We start from the raw sequence: 12,867 nt of genomic DNA, 5'->3' as shown, positions 1-12,867 counted from the left end.
TTCCAGCCCGCCGCCATCTTGGGCGGCGCCTTCCCGGCGTGCCCCGCGCGGCGGCCGCGGAGGACTGACGTCAGTCCTCCTCCGGCGGGAAGGGCGGGGCCACGCCCACTCGATTTGCATAACCCCGCCCCCCTAACGCGTGACCACGCCCCCTCCCTCGCCGCCCGCCGCAGCGAGCTGACGTCACGCGCGGCGGCGGTCCAGCGGCCATGGCGGCCGTGGAGGGAGGTAGGGCCTGTCGCCATCCGCCGCCATCCGCCTCCATCCGCCGCCATCCGCCGCCGGAGCCGCTCCTGAGGGCCGCAGGAGGGGTGAGGGCGCCGCGCGGTGGCGGGATTTGCCCCGGATGGGTTTCGTTACGGCGTCCGTGCCGGGATGCGGAGCTGCGGCCTGCGCCCGCGGCCCGTGTGAGGCCCCGGCCCGGCTCCAGCCCCCCCACACCACCGCAAGCCGTCCAGCATGGCGGGGCCTGCGGTGGCCCCGGCCGTTCCTGCAGCGCTTGCCAGAGCAGCCCCGGGGTGGTTTGAGGCCTCCCCCTGCCCCCCCCGGGGGGAGGCTATAGAAATCCCACACACGGCCCCAGCCGAGGGCATGAGGGGAGCCAGGCGGGCGGGAGATGGGGGCAGGGGGCTGGGGGGGGTCACCCATTCCCGCTGGGTCTGCAGAGCCCCCCCCCCTTCCCATCGCTTCCCTCTCCTAACGCCGTGCTGCTTCTCCCTAGGTCGCAGCCTCCCCTCCGACGGCCATGGAGGACGTCTGAAGCTGCGCGGATCCAGCAGGTAAGTTAGCAGGGCCGCCCTGAAGGCCCTTCCTTCTGCACCCTGTGACACCAGTTAGTCTCGCTCTGTGCTATCAGGCCTCAACGATGAGGCTTTAAAGACCTCGTGGTCTCTTTGGGGCCACCAAACGAGTCCCTGAAGGAAAACCACAGCCTGGGGCTGCTTTGTGCCCCAGCAGGTAACAGGGAGGCTTAGCTGATGCTGTAGGGTTCGAGGCCCTGCACCCCACGAGGGTTCTCCTCAGCCCGTTCCGTTTTGCCCCTTGCTCTGCCTGTACCTCGTGGCGGCGAGGCACCGAGCTGCTGCCACGTGGGGCTTCCCTGCGAGGTCTGCCTGTTACACAGAGCGCCCGTGGTTTGCCAAGCACAGCGTTTCTTGCCGTGACAGCACCCAGAAGGCTCCAGCGAGCTCCAGTGGCCGCAAGCCTTCCAGCGTGGTGGGGCCTGCGGTGGCCCCGTCCATTCCTGCAGCGCTTGCCAGAGCAGCCCCGGGAGCTCTGGGGCCTCCCCCTGCACCCCATGGGGAGGCCGTCGGGGTCTTGGACACATTTGAGTGGCTCTCGCCTTGCCTGCGGTGTCTGCTGGGGCTTTGCTGTCTCCCTTAACTCTGACTCTTCTCCCGCAGGGCTTTAAATCCCGATTTCTGCACCTCTTGTACCGCGATGCGTTGGGCGGAGGGAGGAGCGGTGGCTCCAGCCCCGCCTTGGCCATGTGAGGTTCTTCCCGTGCCGGTATCGCAGCCGTGAAGCCGCCTGCCAAGCCGTGGGCAGTGATCTGAGCCCCCACATCATGCTGTGCCCGGACCCCGCGGAGGTAAGACGAGCCTTGGGGCCCTCTGACACCACCCAAACCCATCACGCCCTGCGTGAGCAGCCGCCCTGCAGCTTGGAAGGGACGTTGGCACCGGAGCCGCCTGCTCTGCCCCGCAGGAGGGGGAGGTGGTCGGGGCACGGCTGCCTCCTGGGCCGAGGAGAAGTGCAAAAGTTGCCGGGCTGCGGGGTGAGGAAACGTGCTGCGGGGGGGGGGGGGGGAGCGGGGGAAACTTGGGTCTGCAGCCCCGCAGCGGGTTTCCCAGGAAAGAAAGGTGTCCCTGGGGCGGCCTCACTGTTGGTAAAAATAAATAAATAAATAAATAAATAAAAGATTAAAGCATTTGGCCGAGCTTGGCCCGTTCCTGTGACTAACGCAGCTCTCTCTCTTTAATTCCAGGAGAAATGCCGCAGCCCGTGCCGAGCGCCCGGCCCGCGTTGGCACCCGGACGCGCCGAGGAGCTGCCTGGCGCCATGGGGTGCTCGCGTCCTGAACCCCGCGTTCTGGGAGGGAGAGGGTTGGGGTGGGATCCCCCCACCCTCAGAACGGAGGCTGCCGCTCTCCGGCGCGCCCAGCGCTGAGTATGAGGAGGGGTGAGCGCTGTACCGATGTTTTGGGGTAAAACCTCTCCTGTTTAGCGCTGTACAGCGCCCGTCAGTCAATAAATACAAGCTCCCAGTGTTCCTGGTGTCTCCTTGTGGTTGTGGCGCTGGTGCAGGCTCTGCCCTGCTGGGATGAGAGGACCGCGGGCCCGGGGCCGGCCCCAAGCAGCCGCCCGCGCAGCTCTGCTGCGTTTCCTGGGGTTTTTTGGGGGGCCTGCCCCACGAGGGGGCGTTGAGTTTGGGTGTCCGGGGCAGGGAAATGCCCCCAGGGCTGCGGTCCCCGGGTGCGGTGGCATCGCCCGGCCCTGACGCAGCGCCCCGCACCGTACTGGTACCGTACTGGTGCCGTCCCAGCACCGCAGCCACCGCCGGCCGCACGGGCGGAGGCACCCACCAGCGCCCGCGGGCGTGGGGCCGGATGCGGCCAGGCACCGGAACGGGCGTAGTGCGCGCAGCGGGTGCAGTGGATGCAGCGGGTGCGGCGGCGGCGCCGCCAGCGCGGCGCTGCCTCCGGAGGGAAGTGACGCTGCGTGACCGCAGCTGGGGACACGGCGGTGGTCCCGATGGATAACGGGGGGGGGGGGGGGGGGTCACAGCCCCACGGGGCCTGCCCCGTGCCCCCAACCCAATAACTGCAGGACAGCCCAGGACTTGGACCCTGGGTGCACCGAGCGCCCACCCTTCTCTGTGAGGGTGGGTGCTGCAGGGCGACGGTGCCCGAGCGCCCCAGGGCGTGGCACCGAGCGCAAATCCCCACCCCGTGGTCCCAGCCGTCCCCATCCCACCGCGCCCCGCTGCCACCCGTGGGAGGTGGTGACGGGGCTGGGCCACCCCCCGTCCCGCGCGCAGTGCGGCGCCTGCGCCGCTGCCTCGGCGGGCGGCGGCGGTGCAGGAAGCCGGCGCGGCCCGGGTTTGGGGGGGGGGAAGTCGGTCGGCGCCCCGCGCTCGGTGGGCGCAGCATGGCGGAGCAGGAGGGCCCCGAGTTCGGCAAGGCCGACTTCGTCCTGCTGGACGAGGTCACCATGGAGCACTTCATGGAGAACCTGCGCCTGCGGTACGGGGGGACGCGGGGGGCGAGGGGCGAGGCCGGCCTCCCGGCCTCGACGGAGGATGCGGGCGATGCTCCGCGATGCCGTCCCCGGTAGGGCGGTGACGGCGGGACGCCGCCAGCCCCAGGGGACCTCGAATCCCTTGCGATGGGGGGGAAGCGGTCCCGGGGCGCAAATCCTGGCTCTGCCCCGGGCGGTGCCGGCGGAGGGAAACCGAGGCACGTCCGCGGCGCTGGGTTGGGGATGTGGGTGTGGGCCCGGGGGATGTGCAGGCATGACTGTGCACCGCTGAGCTCTTGCACACCCACGCGTCCGTCCGTCCCGGTGCACGTCCCAACCGCGGTGCCCCGCGCTTCCTGCCCGCGCCCCGCAGGAAGAGCCGCTCCCCCCCGCGCCCCACGGCGCTGCTCGGCCCCACGGCAGCCGTGGCCGGGCCCGGCGCGGCGCCGCGATGATGCGCGGTGTCACCCGGCCCCACCGCCCGCAGGTTCTCGAAGGGCCGCATCTACACCTACATCGGGGAGGTGGTGGTGGCGGTGAACCCGTACCGGGCGATGGGGCTCTACGGCCCCGCCGTGGTGGAGCAGTACCGGGGCCGCGAGCTCTACGAGCGCCCGCCGCACCTCTTCGCGCTGGCCGACGCCGCCTACAAGGCCATGAAGCGCCGCGCCAAGGACACCTGCATCGTCATCTCGGGTAGGGGCGGGCAGGGGGCACCCCGGGGGGCCGGGCACCCATGGGTGCGTGCCTTCGCCCACCTCCTGCCTCTGCCAGGTGAGAGCGGGGCGGGGAAGACGGAGGCCAGCAAGTACATCATGCAGTACATCGCCGCCATCACCAACCCCACCCAGCGCGCCGAGGTGGAGAGGTGCGTCCGGCCCCACCGTGCCGGTGCCCCAGGGTCAGAGCAGGGTGGTCCTGGGGGGCTCCATGCCCATAGGGGTGGTGTGGGGGGCTGGGGGGCGCCAGGCCGTGCCTTCACGCCGCGCCGCGCAGGGTGAAGAACGTGCTGCTGAAGTCCAACTGCGTCCTGGAGGCCTTCGGCAACGCCAAGACCAACCGCAACGACAACTCGAGCCGCTTCGGCAAGTACATGGACATCAACTTCGACTTCAAGGGCGACCCCACGGGCGGCCACATCCACAACTACCTCCTGGAGAAGGTGCGGGGGGCGCGGGGCACAGGGCGTGGGCACGGGGGGCATGGTGCTGGCCCATGGCACCGCCCGGCACCCACCCACTGCTACCTCTTCCAGTCCCGAATCCTCCAGCAGCAGCCGGGAGAGAGGAACTTCCACTCCTTCTACCAGGTGAGGGGTGGGATGGGGTGGGATTGACGGGATGGGATGGGATCGATGGGATCCATGGGATGGGATGGGATCGATGGGACAGGATGGGATGGATGGGATGGGACAGGATGGGATGGATGGGATGGGACGGGATGGGATGCATGGGATGGGATGGGATGGATGAGATGGGATGGGATGGGATGGATGAGATGGGATGGATGGGATGGGACGGGATGGGATGGGATCCATGGGATGGATGGGATGGGATGGGATGGGATGGATGAGATGGGATGGATGGGATGGGACGGGATGGGATGGGATCCATGGGATGGATGGGATGGGATGGGATGGGATGGGATCCATGGGATTGGACAGGATGGTTGGGATAAGATGGATGGGACATACTGGAAGGAATGGGATGAGCCAGGTGGGTTGAGAGGGGATGGAATGGAATGGATGGAATCTGTGGGATGGGACATCATGGATGGGATATGAAGGATGAGATGGGATGGATGGAACAAGGTAGAAGAGGTGGGATGGGACAGGATGGGTGGGATGGGGATGGGATGGATGCGATGGGACAGGTGGGATCAGAGGGGATGGGTAGGAATGGGATGAAGGGAATCTATGGGATGGAACATGATGGATGAGAAGGGATGGATGGGTCAGATTGGATGGGGATGGGATGGGAAAGGATGGGTGGGATGGGATAGAATGGGATGAGATGGGGATAGAATGGATGGGTTCTATGGGATGGGACAGGATTGGTGGGTCAGGATGAGAGGGGTGGAGATGGAACAGATAGGATCCATGGGAAGGGGCAGGGTTGGGTTGGGATGGGATAGGATGGGGTGGGACAGATGGATTGGGACAGCTGGGATAGATAGGATGAGATGGATGGGGTGGGACAGATGTGATGGGATGGGGATGGGATGGATGTAATCTATGGGATGGGATGAGGATGGATGGGATGAGGTGGGGTCGGATGGATGGGATCTATGGGATGAATGGGATGGGACAGGTGGGATGGGATGGGATGGATGGGATGGGATGGGATGGGGATGGGATGGGATGGGATGGGATGGATGGGATGGGATGGGATGGGATGGGATGGGATGGGATGGGGATGGGATGGGATGGATAGGATCTATGGGATGGATGGGATGGGGATGGATGGGATGGGATGGGATGGGATGGGGATGGGATGGATAGGATCTGTGGGATGGATGGGATGGGGATGGATGGGATGGGGAAGTACAGGGCAGGATGCAACAGGGTGGGGGCAAGACTGGGACAGTTCAGGGGACACCAGGCTGGGTGGGACGGGGACAGGGGTCCTGGTGTCCCCCAGGGCAGGGTACTGACACCCCCCCTGCCCCACAGCTGCTGCTGGGAGCCCCTGATGCGCTGCTGGCCTCGCTGCACCTCTGCCGGGACCCTAGCGCCTACCGCTACACCCAGGAGGGTGCCCAGGGCAGCGTGAGTGGGCCGGGGGTGGTCGGGGGGTGGGTGGGAGTCCCAGGGGTCCCGTCCCTCACCCACATCCCCCCAGGCTGGCAGTGACGATGCGGACGGCTTCCAAGCGGTGGAGGAGGCGATGGCCGTCATCGGCTTCTCCCCAGAGGAGGTGGGCGCCGTGCACCGCATCCTGGCGGCCATCCTGCACCTGGTGAGTGCACCAGTACGGTCCCGCACGCACCAGTACGGTCCCCCACGCACCAGTATGGTCCCACATGCACCAGTACGGTCCCGTGCACAGCCCCACACAACCCGGCACAGCCCGACCAGCATGGCCCCATGCAACCCAGTACAGACCAGTGTCCGCAGGGCAACGTGCGCTTCGTGGCGGAGGGCGAGGAGGCGGCGGTGGAGGCGGCAGAGCAGCTGGCGGCGCTGGCCCAGCTGACGGCCACGGCCCCCGAGCAGCTCCGCAAGGCGCTGCTGGCCCGCACGGTGGCCACGGGCAGCGGGGAGCTGATCGAGAAGGGCCACAGCCCCACCGAGGCCGCCTACGGCAGGGATGCCTGTGCCAAGGTGAGGAGGGGAAGGCCGGGGTGCCGCCCCCTAAAACCCACCGCCAGGGTCCCCGGGGTGCTCACGGACTCCCCAACCCTGTCCCCAGGCTGTCTACGAGCGGCTCTTCAGCTGGATCGTGGGGCGCATCAACGCCAGCATCGCGGCGCGGGGCTACGACGCGCGCCTGCACGGCAAGGGCACCGTCATCGGTGTCCTCGACATCTACGGCTTCGAGATCTTTGACACCAACAGGTGACACGGCCCCCGGGGGGACAGGGACCTGCCGTGGAGGGGATAGGGATAGGGGGGAGGCGTGATGGGGCTGGGGGGAGCACATGGAGGGGATGTGGGGTAGAGGGACACCTGGAGGGGACAGGAACTGGGAGGGACACGTGGAAGGGACTGGGAAGGACGAGGAGGGGACAGGGGACACCTTGGAAGGACATGCGGAAGGGGCCAGGGATGGGAAGGACCAGGAGGGGACAGGGGACACCTGGGAGGGACACAGGGAAGGGACTGGGGATGGGAAGGAGACGCGGAAGGGATGGGACCCAGGACAGGCATGTGGAGGGGAGAGGGCTCAGAGGGACACAGAGCAGTGGGGAGATGCCCAGGGGACATGTGGAGGGGACAGGGCTTGAGAGGGACACCTGGAGGGGATGGCACCCAGGAGGGACACCTGGAGGAGATGGGACCCGGGAGGGACACCTGGAGGGACGGGACCAGGGGGGCCAGCAGTAGGGCCACGCTCAGGGTGCTGGGGGCCGTGGCGTGGGGCCGGGCGGCGGTGGCTGACACGACCCCCGCCGGGGTTCAGCTTCGAGCAGTTCTGCATCAACTACTGCAACGAGAAGCTGCAGCAGCTCTTCATCGAGCTCATCCTGCGGCAGGAGCAGGCCGAGTACCAGCGCGAGGGCATCGCCTGGCAGAACGTGAGCGGCACGGGGGGGGGGGGGGGGGTCGGATCACCTGGCGGGGTGAGATTTGGGGTGCCGGGAGGCGATTTGGGGGACACGCTGCCCACCCCCCCCCACCCCCCCCCCACCCCCCCCCAGATCGAGTACTTCAGCAACGAGCCCATCGTGGAGCTGGTGGAGCAGCCGCACCGCGGCATCCTGGCGCTGCTGGACGAGGCCTGCTTGGCCGTGGGGACTGTCACCGACGCCCTCTTCCTGGCCTCCATGGACACCCGCCTGGGGCGCCACCCCCACTACAGCAGCCGCAAGGTGCGTCGGGGGGCAGCATGGGGGGCCGGGGGGAGCGGGGGGCACGTGGGCCGGGGCTGACACCCCCCCTGCTCCCCAGCTCTGCCCCACCGACAAGACCATGGAGTTCAACCGCGACTTCCGCATCAAGCACTACGCCGGAGATGTCACGTATGGGGGGCTGGAGGGGACCATGGGGGGCTGTGGGGCACCACGAAGAACCATGGGGGGGTCTTGGGGCCATGGACAACTTTCAGAGGGCATGGGGGACCATTTGGGATCACGGCGGGGCTGTGGGGGCTCTTGGGTGGTCCACGGTTGACCGTGGGGCCTTGGAGAACCACAGCGGGCCATGGGGTGCTCTGTGGGGTTTTGGTGTCGTTTGGAGCCTTGGGAGTGTGGGTGGCCACTGGGCATCCATGGGGGGCCATGGGGCTGTGGGGAACTATGGAGAACCACGGGGGACCATGGGTGGCCTTGGGGTCATGGAGAACTTTGAGAGGGCATGGGGGACCCTTTGGGATCATGGAGGACCATGGGACGGTAGGGTTTACACCTCCCAAGGACACGTCACCTCTGCGGGGCCAGCCAAGGGCATGGCGCTGCTGTGTCCCCAGCAGCCCCTGCCCCAAAGCTTGTCCCTGGCCCCCCAGCACGGTGTCCCCCTCCCGCAGGTACTCGGTGGAGGGTTTCCTGGACAAGAACAAGGACACGCTCTTCCAGGACTTCAAACGGCTGCTCTACAACAGGTTGGGGACAGCTAGGGGCTGGGGACACCGTGAGAGGGCTGGTGGCACAGCCGGGGGACACTGCCACGGGGTAGGGGGTGGCAGAGCCGTGGGGCTGGGCGCTGGGGAGGTGGGAGAGGAGCCCGGTGTCACCAGCCCCACGCCGCCGACGTCCCCAGCGCCGACCCCGTGCTGCGTGCCATGTGGCCCGACGGCGAGCAGAGCATCACCGAGGTCACCAAGCGCCCGCTGACCGCCGCCACGCTCTTCAAGAACTCCATCGTGGCCCTGGTGGAAAACCTCGCCTCCAAGGTACCAGCCCCGGGGCAGCTGGCCACGTCCCCACGCCAGCCCCGTATGTCCCCAAGCCAGCTGGGCACGTCCCTACGTGTCCCCAAGCCAGCCTGGTATGTCCCCATATCGGGTAGATGTGTCCCCAAGCCAGCTGCGCACGTCCCTGAGCCCATCAGGTATGTCCCTATGCAGCCACAATGTCCCTGTGCAAGCCCTGCACGTCCCCAGGCCAGCCTGGTGTGTTCCCGTATCAGCTAAAAGTGTCCCCAGGCCACTGGGACGCGCTCCTAAGCCAGCCAGGCATGTCCCCAAGCCAGATGGGCACAGCTGTGCGTGTCCCCGAGGCAGTCAGGCACCTCCCTGTGCAGCCAAGGTGTCCCTGTGCAGCCAGACACGTCCCCAGGGCGGTCAGGTACGTCCCCGAGCTGGCCAGGCACGTCCCTGAGCCACGTGGGATTGTCCCCGAGCCACCGAGCTCTCCTGTCCCCATGCCAGCCCCCAGGATACGTACTGGCTTGGGGACACACGGGCTCGGGGACACGTCTGGAGCGTGCCAGGCCGTGCGGGGACAGGGGACGGGGCCACCACCCGTTCCCCCATTACCAGCCCCGCCGCGGTGCCCGCAGGAGCCCTACTACGTGCGCTGCATCAAGCCCAACGACCAGAAGTCGCCGGTGCTGTTTGACGAGGAGCGCTGCCGCCACCAGGTCGCCTACCTGGGGCTGCTGGAGAACGTGCGGGTGCGCCGCGCCGGCTTCGCCTACCGCCAGCCCTACGACCGCTTCCTGCTGCGGTACGGCCCCGGCACCCCAAGGGGGGGTCCTCGGCAGCCCCCCGCCCCATCCCGCTGACCCCCCCACCGCTGCTCCCCAGGTACAAGATGACGTGCGAGTACACGTGGCCCAACCACCTGATGGCCACCGACCGCGAGGCCGCGCAAGCCCTCCTGGAGCAGCACGGCTTCCAGGACGACGTGGCCTACGGCCACACCAAGGTCTTCATCCGCACGCCCCGCACCCTCTTCTGCCTCGAGCAGGAGCGGGCGCAGCTCATCCCCATCATCGTCCTGCTGCTGCAGAAGGTGGGGGTGGCACGGGGCGTGACACGGGGCATGGCGTGGGCTTGTGACATGTGGCATGGAGTATGGCGTGGGGTGTGACATGGGCTATAACATGGGGGTGGCGTGGTGGTGGCATGGGGTGGGACACGGTGGTTGTATGGGGCATGGCATGGGGTGTGACATGGGCCATAACACTGCGGTGGCATGGTGGTGGCACGGGGCATGGCATGGGGGTGATATGGGGATGACAGTGGGGGATGGCATGGGCTTGTGACATGTGGCACGGAGTATGGCGTGGGGTGTGACATGGGGATGGCATAGGGCGCGACATGGGGCATGGCATGGGCCGTGACATGGTGGTGACATGGGGCATGGCATGGGGGTGACAGGGAGCCTGGCATGGGGGTGACATGGAGCAGGACTCGGGGTTGGTGCAGGGCACAGTGTGGGGTGTTTTTTTGGGTCAGCAGGCTGCGGGGCAGGGGATGGGGCCAGCTCCGGGCACCCCCAAACACTGCTGGGGGGCTCAGGGAACTCATCCAGCCCCGCAGCGCATTTTGGGGTAGGGGCAGCACTTTGGGGACCGTCCCCGCTGAGCCTGGCGGTGCGGGGCTTGGTGCCTGGCACCACACTCTTGAGGAACAGGGCTGCGCCCCCACCTCACATCCATGGGGACAACGATGGGGAGGGTCCCCACTGCTGCCACACACCCCGGAGGCAGTGGCACCACCGTGGAGATCCCCGAATCCCCCCCGAGGGCGGCACGTTGGCGGGGACAAAGTGACGGCAGCTGTCTTGCAGGCGTGGCGCGGCGCCCTGGCCCGCAGGCGGTGCCGCTACCTGCGCGCCGCCTACACCATCATGGGCTACTACAAGCGGCACAAGGTGAAGGCGTACCTGCTGGAGCTGGTGCGGCGCTTCCAGGGCGTCCGCGCCATGCTCGACTTCGGCAAGAGCCTGGCCTGGCCCGTGCCGCCGGCCGTGCTGGAGCGCTTCCAGGAGAACAGCCAGCAGCTCTTCCGCAGGTGCCAGCAGCGCGGGGGCTGAACGGGGGCCGCGGCGGGGGCCGCGGCGGCGGTGCCTGAGCGCCTCGTGTGCCCCAAACCCCGCAGGTGGCGAGCACGGCAAATCGTCAAGAACATCCCCCCCTCCGACATGGCGCAGATCCGGGCCAAGGTGGCTGCCATGGAGGTGCTGCAGGGGCTGCGGAAGGACTGGGGGTGCCAGCGGGGCTGGGCGCGGGACTACCTGTCCTCGGTAAGGGCACGGCGCGGCCGGCGGGACCCCGAAACCCCACCCCACCCCGCTGCCTTCCCCCGGCCACCCCACACCGCGTTCCCCGCAGGCCAGCGAGAACCCCGGGCTGGCGCTGCCCTTCGCCCGCCGCGTGCAGGCTCTGCGGGACAAGGTGCACTTCGGCTCCGTCCTCTTCTCCGGACACGTCCGCAAGGTGAGGGGCTCGGTGGGACCTGCATGTCCCCGTCGGTGCCCCCCCCGCCACCCCCTCACTCGTCTCCCTGCCCCGCAGATCAACCGCTTCAACAAGAGCCGCGACCGCGCCATCCTCATCACCGACCAGCACCTCTACAAGCTGGAGCCCCGGCAGCAGTACCGGGTGATGCGGGCGCTGCCCCTCAGCACCGTGAGTGTCCCCAGCACCGGCTGGCACCGGGGTGCCCATGGCCGTCCTGGCTGCCCCTGTCCCACATGAAGACCCCTCCACTGTCCCCGTATCCCACCCACGTCGGCACGGCGCAGCTCCCTGGGATGGGGGCGTCACGCTGTCCCCACCATGGTGCCGTGACACCACCGCGGTGCCGTGACACCCTCGTGGTGCCGTGACACCCCCACGGTGCCGTGACACTCCTGCATGTCCGTGACGCTCCTGCATGCTTGTGACACCCGCAGGTGACGGGGCTGAGCGTGACGAGCTGCCAGGCGCAGCTGGTGGTCTTCCACACGCAGAGCCACGACGACCTGGCCGTCTGCCTGCACAAGACGCAGCCGCCGGGGGACAACCGGGTGGGCGAGCTGGTGGGCGTCCTGCTGGAGCACTGCCGAGCGTGAGTGGGGCCGGGTCTGCCCGGGGGGCACCCGACGGGGCGCTGAAGACCCCCCGAAGTGCCCCCGTGCTGAAGCCGTGCCCTTGCAGGACCAAGCGGGAGCTGCAGGTCCGCGTCTCCGACTGCATCCAGCTGAGCCTGCGCGGGCGCAAGAGGCTGCTGACCGTGGAGACGCGGCCGGGCCTGGCCGCCCCCGATTTCCGCAAGAGCCGCGACGGCTTCGTGCTCTACTGGCCCGAGAGATGAGGGGGCGGCCGCCCTGCGCGTGTCCCGCCCCCCCCCCCCGCACTGCCACCGGTGCCGCGGTGGTCCCCGCACGGGGCCGGGGGGGACAGCAGCGTCCTCATCCCTGCCCCATGCCCCGTCCTGCTGGCACGTGCCCAGGAGCCTCCCCGGGGACGCCCCCGGCCCCGCGTCCCCCCCACCCCGCGTCCTCCCCTCCCCTGGGCGATGCCAAAGCCTCTGAGTGCACTGGGAATAAAGAGAGCTGGATGGGAACGTGGGCGTGAGTGTGTCTGGGACCCCCTCCCAGCCCTCTGTTCATGGTGCAGCCCCACACCGGGGGGCACTGGAGCCCCTGGGGACCCCTGTGCCAGCTCCCTGTTTCCCAGGGCCCCTGTGTCCCACGTCCCGATGTCCCTGACACCTGGGGTCCTTGTGCCCCTGTGTCCTGCTGTCGCTTTGTCCTGGGTCCTGATATCCATGTGTCCTGAGTACTGGTGTCCCCGTGTGCTGGGTCACTGGGTCCCAATGTCCCCAGGTGCTGGTGTCCCAACATCTGTGTGTCCCAAGTCCTGGTGTCCTCGCGTCCCTGTGCCCTGGATATCTGGGTCGCACTGTCCCAGATCTCTGTGTCCTGATGTCCCTGGGTCCCCGTGTCCCTGACACCCCATGTTGATGTCCCAGCAGTGCCATTCCCTTCGCTGACAGGTTGTCACAGCTCTGACACAGGAGCTCTGCAGCTGCTGCTGCTG

At 68.0% G+C, this 12,867-nt stretch overlaps 1 protein-coding gene, 2 long non-coding RNA genes and 1 other non-coding gene across 5 annotated transcripts; all 4 read left to right on the top strand.

Moving 5' to 3' along the window:
* Nucleotides 1-155: 155 nt before the first annotated feature.
* Nucleotides 156-2,265, top strand: LOC121066024. The gene is made up of 4 exons (XR_005817462.1): nucleotides 156-311; nucleotides 722-779; nucleotides 1,404-1,591; nucleotides 1,988-2,265. It is a non-coding gene; the product is annotated as an uncharacterized LOC121066024 (long non-coding RNA).
* On the top strand, nucleotides 444-577 carry LOC121066716. The gene has a single exon (XR_005817936.1). It is a non-coding gene; the product is annotated as a small nucleolar RNA SNORA9 (small nucleolar RNA).
* LOC121066030 lies at nucleotides 1,587-1,895 on the top strand. Its single transcript, XR_005817470.1, has 2 exons — nucleotides 1,587-1,719; nucleotides 1,854-1,895. It is a non-coding gene; the product is annotated as an uncharacterized LOC121066030 (long non-coding RNA).
* Nucleotides 2,266-2,650: 385 nt separating the features above from the next.
* Nucleotides 2,651-12,394, top strand: MYO1G (myosin IG). 2 transcript variants are annotated; one of them, XM_040549288.1, is made up of 22 exons: nucleotides 2,651-3,244; nucleotides 3,727-3,935; nucleotides 4,014-4,107; nucleotides 4,236-4,401; nucleotides 4,495-4,548; nucleotides 5,911-6,006; nucleotides 6,080-6,196; nucleotides 6,355-6,561; nucleotides 6,650-6,795; nucleotides 7,361-7,475; nucleotides 7,599-7,769; nucleotides 7,849-7,919; nucleotides 8,423-8,497; nucleotides 8,656-8,788; nucleotides 9,397-9,563; nucleotides 9,644-9,851; nucleotides 10,632-10,855; nucleotides 10,943-11,087; nucleotides 11,176-11,280; nucleotides 11,359-11,472; nucleotides 11,739-11,893; nucleotides 11,983-12,393. In XM_040549288.1, exons 1-22 carry the CDS (start codon nucleotides 3,150-3,152, stop codon nucleotides 12,137-12,139), a joined length of 3,024 nt encoding a protein of 1,007 aa, XP_040405222.1. In that variant the 5' UTR covers nucleotides 2,651-3,149; the 3' UTR covers nucleotides 12,140-12,393. The 2 variants fall into 2 exon arrangements, with proteins under 2 accessions (XP_040405222.1, XP_040405221.1); XM_040549287.1 differs by having other exon boundaries at nucleotides 3,057-3,244; nucleotides 3,727-4,107; nucleotides 11,983-12,394.
* Nucleotides 12,395-12,867: the final 473 nt, after the last annotated feature.

Source organism: Cygnus olor, chromosome 2 (genome assembly GCF_009769625.2).
Source record: "Cygnus olor isolate bCygOlo1 chromosome 2, bCygOlo1.pri.v2, whole genome shotgun sequence".
NCBI classification, from domain to species: Eukaryota; Metazoa; Chordata; class Aves; order Anseriformes; family Anatidae; genus Cygnus; species Cygnus olor.
This window is presented reverse-complemented; position numbering and strand designations above follow the sequence as displayed.

Coding starts and splice junctions, on each gene's coding strand:
- MYO1G (XM_040549287.1), top strand. CDS start 3,150: ATGGCGGAGCAGGAGGGCCCCGAGTTCGGCAAGGCCGACTTCGTCCTG. Junction 8,498..8,655: donor AAACGGCTGCTCTACAACAG/GTTGGGGACAGC, acceptor CGACGTCCCCAG/CGCCGACCCCGTGCTGCGTG. Junction 11,088..11,175: donor CGCGGGACTACCTGTCCTCG/GTAAGGGCACGG, acceptor CGTTCCCCGCAG/GCCAGCGAGAACCCCGGGCT.